General features: G+C 41.3%; 1 protein-coding gene across 2 annotated transcripts; it reads right to left on the bottom strand.

The window, feature by feature from the left end:
* Positions 1 to 842: 842 nt before the first annotated feature.
* pomcb (proopiomelanocortin b) lies at positions 843 to 3680 on the bottom strand. 2 transcript variants are annotated; one of them, XM_026998309.2, is made up of 3 exons: positions 3471 to 3680; positions 1851 to 1977; positions 843 to 1660 (listed from the first exon to the last, which is right to left on the bottom strand). In XM_026998309.2, the coding sequence occupies exons 2-3, from the start codon at positions 1968 to 1970 to the stop codon at positions 1118 to 1120; spliced, it is 663 nt and encodes a 220-aa protein (XP_026854110.2). In that variant the 5' UTR covers positions 1971 to 1977; positions 3471 to 3680; the 3' UTR covers positions 843 to 1117. The 2 variants fall into 2 exon arrangements, with proteins under 2 accessions (XP_026854110.2, XP_026854101.2); XM_026998300.2 differs by having other exon boundaries at positions 1851 to 1970; positions 3471 to 3678.
* Positions 3681 to 8044: the final 4364 nt, after the last annotated feature.

Here is an 8044-nt window from a genome sequence, read left to right as displayed (position 1 = left end):
ATACCTTCTTGGTGCTGGCCTCTAGGGACAATAGCACTGATTCCAATGCCCCCCAGGTCTGGCAACAAAAGCCTGAGAAAAACGTCTCTCCCAGATTCTTAAACGACACACTAGCGGCAATGCTGGTCATAACATCAACCTAACACACCCAGCTCCTGTGCTCGATGTGAGGACTTTGAACCCCATGAGTTACAATGATACGGTGAACCCGGGATGGGATTTTTAAGAGGTGAGTTCTGCAGTAGTAATTTAGTCATATAGCTTTTGGAGAAAATACTTCTCACCTCTAAAATGATGTGCTAACAGCAAAGCTAAAGCTACTAGTTTTTAGTCCTGTGGTTAATATGCCCAGCTATAGTATGCCCATACTTATAGATGTTGTTAGCGTGCCAACACGTTTCTTAATTGTTTTGTCATGTTTTGTAATGTAAGTGACCTTGTCTCCATGTGTGATGGTATAGATTCTGTAGTATGCCTATGCCAGGCAGGTGGTCTGCTGCAAGGACCAGCAGAGGCACGTCTCCAAAGGCATGACCTGGAGCCATGAGCTGGCCCTGAATTGCATATAGTACATGCAGTTAGAGTCAATTGGAATAGCTAAGGTGTTTAATCCATGCACATTATTGTTTATAAATCTAAAGAAAATGGACCAGTGCTGTTTGATATAGAACCAAAGATTTCACAGAAAAACCATGTATAATGTGTAACTCATCTCTCTTACTGGGAATCAGAAGTGTTTGGCTCAGTGTAATGAAAGCTGATACTATTATTGAATATTAAGAGATAAAACATTCACCCATTTGGACTGAAACAAAGATGAAAATAACAAAAAAGTACATTCATTTTCTCATCTCACTTGTTTTTTATTGTTAATTTTGCACTGTAAGATGGAAGAAGATTGATAACTGGCTTGCAAACCAACAAGTCAAGTTTAGAGATTTTCTTTCTGTTTTGACTCAGGTCACATTGATATTTTATGGAATCCTGGTGAGCTTAGCCCAAGGCCATAGAGTGTGTAGATATGGGGAAAGCTTTGAAACATTACGACTCCATAAAACATCAATATTCTCTGAAGCCTGATTCCATTGCAGCCCTGTTTACCCTGCTCTTAACCTCCTCATTGTCCATCCTTAACCATGACGTTGCGGAACAAAGTGAGCAGGGGCTTATGGGATTGCTCTGACCAGACATTCATGAACCCTCCATAACGCTTGGCTGCAGGGGGTGCGCTCCAGCGAAAGTGGGTCATGCGATACTTGTTGGTGCTTTTTGTGTTCTTCTTTTGCTCCTGGCTGTGCTCGTCGAGGCTCCCTAGCTGACGGCGGCTCTGCTGAGGTAAGACTGCCTCCAGGGACTGCTCCTCAGGCTGGCCCTCCTCCAGGGAACCTCCATTGTGGACCCTGATGGGCCAGCGCTTGCGGCCCGTGGGTTTGCCCCAGCGGAAGTGCTCCATGATGTAGGGGCGCTGCTCGTCACTGCGGAGGAGCCGTGTACTCGTCCCTGGGACGAGAGTGGCATCGTTGGGAGACAAAGCTGACAGCAGCGTGCCCAGGCTTAAACGTTCTTCCTCTTTGTCTTCTTCGTCGCTCTGATGTTGGCTTAGCTGGACACTCTCAGCATCAGTGACTAGCTGCTTAGACCTGCACTTCCAGACACACTCCTAGCAAAAACACAACAAAGACAAAGTGCACACAGAGTGTACAATAAAGCTTGCATAGAGATGGAAGTCTGATAAAACAAAGTCTGATTTTGTAGTACAAAGATAAAGGCTATTACGTAGTTACTCGATGCCCTGTCTACAATTTGCTTTGTGTAAATCATGCATGATTATGCAATTTGAAATGTTTTACCATTATTTTCTCTTGAGAGCCAAGACCCAAGCAATCTGTAATATCCCAGCACTGCCCATCTACTCCTGATCCGCATGTACATAGGATGACTGCAGCCACTAGCCAAGAGAGACACTGCATCTTCAGCCAGTGAGGGAAGAAGCACAAATGCATTAGCCAGCGTGAACCTCTGAATCAAAATCCAGATGAGTCTGTACAGCAATCACAAGGAGTGAAACTTTTGCAGCCCAGTGAAGTGTGTGCCCTCAGTGTGTCCGTCATTCGTTTAACACTGTGAACAGAGCAGGCTCGCAACTGACCTGCTGCAGAAATGGAACTCAGACCTGCCACGGTGTTATATTTTAGGGAAAACTGTTGTCAATGAATCACACTGAAAACTGTACACGTATGACCGATAGCATTAGGGGAACCCGTTCACTGCCATGCACCCATACCAGTCTTATACGCACCTGTTCGGATATAGTGTCACACCATGTCCTTTTAATTATGACTTTTATTCAAAGATAGTCTCCCCCCACAGGTATGTAAGGAACAAAGTAATGGAACAGAATCAGTGGCAGATCATTGAAAGAAGGGCTGGATAACCTTGAAATAATGACATAGACATGGAGAGAACTGTTCCTGCTAGAACTGCATTTTTGGCATCGGGAAAACACATTCCATGCTATATGGTACGTAAACATCTGCTAATCTTTGCAATATAAATATTGTCGCTTTTTGATCATTTAAAAAATGCTGGATATTAAAATTGGCTTGGTGTGCTGGAAGGATATCATAATATTATAATTAATTTGGTGTGCTGGAAGGCATTATCCAGTGTAGAATAGTATGACAGTCCGTCCAAATGCTATGCAAACATTTTTTATCAAACAGCTGGAAAATAATTTCAGCTTTAACAGACTTTGAAAGGAATTCATTCATAGCTTTGAAATACTTCGTTCTTTAAAAGGCATCATTATACATTTAAAAATGAATGTTATTGTATTTTTATTATGCCTTCAAAAAACACCTAGCTAACATGTTCGTTCTTTGCAATAGCAATCTTTTTGAAAGTAAAGAATTCTATGTTGGTGTTTTTGTCCACATATCTTTTTATAATATTATCCTGCTTTGTATTATTCTTAAAATTGTAAAAGTAGTTGAAAACCTTTCAGCTCTTCCTATTTCATTGTGGAATTAAGAAGACTATTTAGCATTTATATGGAATGCTTTGTATTGAAATATAAGCTTTATATTAACTGTTTGATAATTTACATTATAATTTCATTAATTAATACATTCACATGATAATTGATATTTTAGATGGATTAGAATTATTGTAAAACAAAGTGTACAGTATGGGACATTTATTACCCTGAATATTGTTTAGAAAACAATTTTCTTTTTTTTTTAAATGATTGTAACATACAATATAAAGTCACTTAAATCATACACCATGTAAATAGCTCTCATGTAAATGCACCATTTTATGTAGGTTGCCTATTATGTAAAATGAAAAATGTCACCTAGGTTTCTCATATAGAAACACACTTTTGGGACAAATATCTGCATCTTTTTTTTTCTTCTTAAAATCACAAAAGAAAGATATACAATTGGTAAATGATCAAAAAATATTCTTACCTTTTATCACAAGGTCTACTTTCAATGCCCACCTTAAGACCTGAGACTTACTGCGGCACACTCCTTAGTCCTGTCCCTTCACTTACGATTTTTCCTGATAAGTTTCTTAGTAGCCAGTGATTGGCTGCTTCTGTTTCTCTGTTTTTCTGAATGAGGTCTACTCTCTTATATATGCTCTCAGGTGCATGACAGTCCCTCAAGGCCAAAGCATAGTCAGGCGGATGTGTGTGTATGGGTGTTTGGGAGCACTGCACTTAGTAAAAGCAACAGATACATCCCTCCCCCACACAAATGTCCTCAAATTGGTCAAAGACGTAAGCAGAGATGGGTGTGTGGATTAGCAGGTAGGTGAAGCAGCTATCTGAACACCTGTTGAATCAGCCTCTCTGCATGCCACAAAATATGGGAAGTGGTCTGCTTTGTCTCCTGACACTGCTGGAGGTGACAGTTATTCAAGAAACTGGACCCGAGTTGACTCGGAGTTCTTGAATTTAATTAGAAAATTGGGGAATGACGTGAAGGGAACACGTCAGTGTTTCCTTCTTCGCTCAGGCAAGGTGTGTAATGCATGAAAATCAATCACATTGGCTGACCAAAAAGAGAAAACCCACATTTTAAAAAATAATGTATATTGTTATGTCCTTATTTTATAATAAGAAAATAAAATCTATTAAACTTTTTCTTTTTTTAGGTCACCAAGAGGTATTCATAGTAAATATTTAAATATTACAGTATCACAGGAAGATGTCATGCTGTGAATGTCTTGTATAGAAACCATTTGTTTTTTGGAAATAAAAATGCTGGACTGTTTTATCTTCGTGGCACCTAATCATGTCTCCTAAATCCAGTGAGTTTACACTTTTAGCGCCGTAGCACCGACTGATATGAAATCACTCTCTTGCAGAGGTAAAGAGACCAGTTTCAGAGTGTGCATGCACGTTTTTAAATAAGAAAAGAGTGTGTTTGTCTGGTATCTGGTTTATATTGCTGGATTTTTACATTTAGGCCAAACTGTATAATTTGATATATGAAGAACTTAGGAATGGAAATAAAGGGACTTATTTATGGTTTTCTAGATTGAGTTCATTCTTCCAGGCCTGCCCGGTCCACCTGATGCCTGGTGTTCAGAATATGTCCTTAAGAGGGCAGTATACATGTATCACACTATAGTCATGTTTTTAAATCTGTCAGTCTTTAAAACGGTCTCATTATAATATATTTACTGCAGGCTATTTATGAGGATGAAGTTGGGCCTTTAATTTTGCTTTGGAAATGTACTTTAACGAGATGATCCACTGTGTGTGAGTTTTATCTAGCAAATGCAATAATCCTCTTACCAAAGATTACTAGGCTAAGATGTCCACTGTCAGTCACACAGCGTTACATTAGAGAGGCAGAGAGAGACACAGAGAGTCTGTGCATGTGTGCAGGAGTATGTGTGTGTTAGAGAGAAAGAGAGGGAGAGAGAGAGAGAGAGAGAGAGAGAGAGAGAGAGAGAGAGAGAGAGAGAGAGAGAGAGAGAGAGAAGGATAGCAATTCACATGCTATGGATAATGTACCATTTTCTGCTGTCCCTGTGAGTGAATGATTACCCACACCTTCAGGTAATCATTAACAATTTATAGCTCTTTTTACAATTCTATCCTCAGTCTTTCTTTCTTCAAAGAGCAGGTCTTATGTTTCTGCGGTCAGTTCTGTGAGGAGGAAACCCCAGCTCTTCATGCCTTATGAGCAATGCATTTAATGTACACGGTTCATAGGGTAAGTAAGTTAACTTCAGTGAACCGTACTTTATCAGTTTGGCATGCTGCTCTGTCTCTGACAAAATTGAATTATTTTAAAACAAGTAAATGAAATGCCCTCCAAACAAAAGCAAGCATGCAGGTTGTCTCGCCATACAGGTTATCTAATATAAATGTCAGAGCGAAACCCAAAGGCACCCAGACTATCCTCCATCACTGTGATTTATCCACAGTCCTGCCTCATAATGGCAGAGCAGAAAATATCAGCCGAGAAGGTCATGAGCATTGTGGGTCTTGGGACCTGCTCTCTGACCTTGTAGCCTGTCATGCTGGCCTCAGGCTGCATGGGATTGGCTTAGGTGTGGCGGAGCAATGCAGTGTCATAATGTGTCTGCATGTACTAGAATTCTGTCGAAAGAAATGCTTTTCCAAGAGGTCTGGCTACTGAATTTACATCCTTTTCATGGTGTGTTGGTTTTAGGAGTGACCAAAGTGCATTTATGTCACGTGTGTGATGTGTGTGCACATGCATGTTTTTTTATTTTCACTTTGGTGATGCTTGGCATCCCTTCATCGTATAATATATCCCTTCATGTATGTGTGTGTGTGTGTGTGTGTGTCTCTATATATATATATATATATAGACACACACACACACACACACACATACATGAAGGGATATATTATACGATGAAGGGATGTCAAGCATATATATATATATGCTGCAGAGAAAGGGTCATTTTGCCTATTTAGTTTGAGCATTCCTCCAGCAGATGATCACGTCCACTGTGTTGCTGTGCTCTTAAACCCCAACCTTCATGTGGGAAGTTCCACGTTTAAAGATGTGATGGCATAACAAACTTTTATTTTGTACAATGACCCCGTTTCCTGTTTTAGAATAATGTAATAAATAATGTCAGATTCTAGATCACAGATCCAACAGGAACAGGTGGCAGTAGAGTTCTGTGTATCCTGAAAGACATTTCTTTTTTATGAATGATTTGTCATCCCCACTGAACCTGGAGTTTAGTAAGAGAATATGTGGGTCTCACCCCCACAGATCCTTCATCTCGGTCACGCCGATGGAGGTCACAGCTCTCTTGTCTCTCTTCGTGGTCACAACTGGGTGAGCAGCGCTGTCGGGACATGTTCTGCTGTGCAGACAAGGTCTCACTCTGGCTCCACGAGAATGAGGAGCACAAGCAGCAGGTGCTGGCCCGGCGCAAGAGCATTTCCGAGCAACAGGAGGAGCTCTGTGACCACTGGCATCGAGTCAGAGGCCTCTGGCTGCAGGTGCGTGTGGCTCACAGAGAGAATCGGGAGAATCAGGGGTGATCAGGGAGACGTGATCCTAGGTGAAAGTCTGAGTCAGATGAGCTGGTTAGTGAGGAAGGCAGTCCTAGCCATTCTGACTCCACACAGCTACGGATCTTCCAACCTCGTTATGGATCTTGCAAAAGAAGAGCAACAGTCACCTCATAATGCACATTCTCAGTAAAATTTAACACATAACACATTTTAAAAATAAAAAATTGCTGTCAGCCAAACAGTGTAATACAAACCTTCCACATATGGCTGAGACAGGAAGTGACTTAATATAGGCAACAATTTGCACAAGAACTAACAGTCAGAGGCGATTTCTCTTCTCTCCAGCTAGCTCAGCTCTGCGGTTTTGCTCTTGAAGTCTCCTTAACCCTGAGCAGTAACAGGATCAGCACCGACACCATTGCCAATCCGCACATGCTTGGCTGTGTGGCGTTGCTCGTAAGATATTCACGCTGCGCCGACCTCCAGCACTAGACCACATAGCTCACGCCCACATACCTACATCATCCCACTGTCTCTCCTTCTCATTCTCTCTCCTCTTCAAGACCTTTTCATCAGATTTTTCATCGGTGTGTCCCCTTTACCAACCCGCTACAAATATGGTGCAATTTCCGTGCAAACGTGTCATCAGAGTCTGTCTTTGTGTGCCGCCGCTGCCGTTAGAGTGAGGAGAAGACCCGTCTGAACTCGTTGGAGGAGCAGCTCCTCAAAGTTCTGTGGGCCCAGCTCCACAGCCTCTCGCCACTGGTGGAGAAGCCCAGCGCATACCCGGCTGCATGGCCAGCCCCCTGCTCAGCATCCTGCAAGTCTTGCACCCCAGGGGTTAAAGAATCTTCTGTTTACTGCCTTCTGTCTTCTCGCTGACTAATATTCAGCAGAACGGAAACACCACTTAAGATGGATTGCAGCATTTGAAATGTCTTTTTCAGGAACGTAGGCCAAGACAGAATTATGTTTAAACATACTGTAGAAAAATCTAAAAAAAAAAGAATGTGCGCTAAAAGTTTCAAAACAAGTTTTAAAACTGTTGTACTAAAATGCCTTTTGCAGACAGTCAAGTCAGACCTATTATTCAGATATCTTAATATTCTCATAGCCCAAGTCCTAAGTAAGCTTTTACAGAACTATAGAAAGGATGTGTCTACAGAGCTTATATGAGTATGTATGGTGCTGATGTCCAAACTGTTGAAATCTATATTTCAAAGCTGCTTTAATGCTTAATACATCAGTAGTTATTAAGTGATGTAATTACCCAGAATTCAGCCTTTGGCTTAACTGAATTCAGAATGTTAGAAGAGAAAAATTTAAATCCTTCCTGGTAACCAAACAAAGCAGCAGTGCCTTGGTAAGTGTTCTATATAAAAGTGCAAACCCCATTTAGTGGAGTAACAAAGGACTGCAGAATTTCATTTGTCCCTCATCTCCTTCCTATCTTCTGTGAGGAATTAGTCACTTAAGCCCAGGTAGTAACAGTGTGTCTGTTTGTGTAACCCCAGAGGTGCCTCC

This window comes from Electrophorus electricus, chromosome 3 (assembly GCF_013358815.1).
Source record: "Electrophorus electricus isolate fEleEle1 chromosome 3, fEleEle1.pri, whole genome shotgun sequence".
NCBI classification, from domain to species: Eukaryota; Metazoa; Chordata; class Actinopteri; order Gymnotiformes; family Gymnotidae; genus Electrophorus; species Electrophorus electricus.
This window is presented reverse-complemented; position numbering and strand designations above follow the sequence as displayed.

What these genes read in the sequence shown, in the direction of transcription:
- pomcb (XM_026998309.2), bottom strand. Translation starts at nt 1,970, where the DNA reads ATGCAGTGTCTCTCTTGGCTAGTGGCTGCAGTCATCCTATGTACATGC. An exon ending in GCTCTCAAGAGAAAATAATG is followed by an intron (nt 1,661 to 1,850) that starts GTAAAACATTTC and finishes TGTTTTTGCTAG; the next exon opens with GAGTGTGTCTGGAAGTGCAG.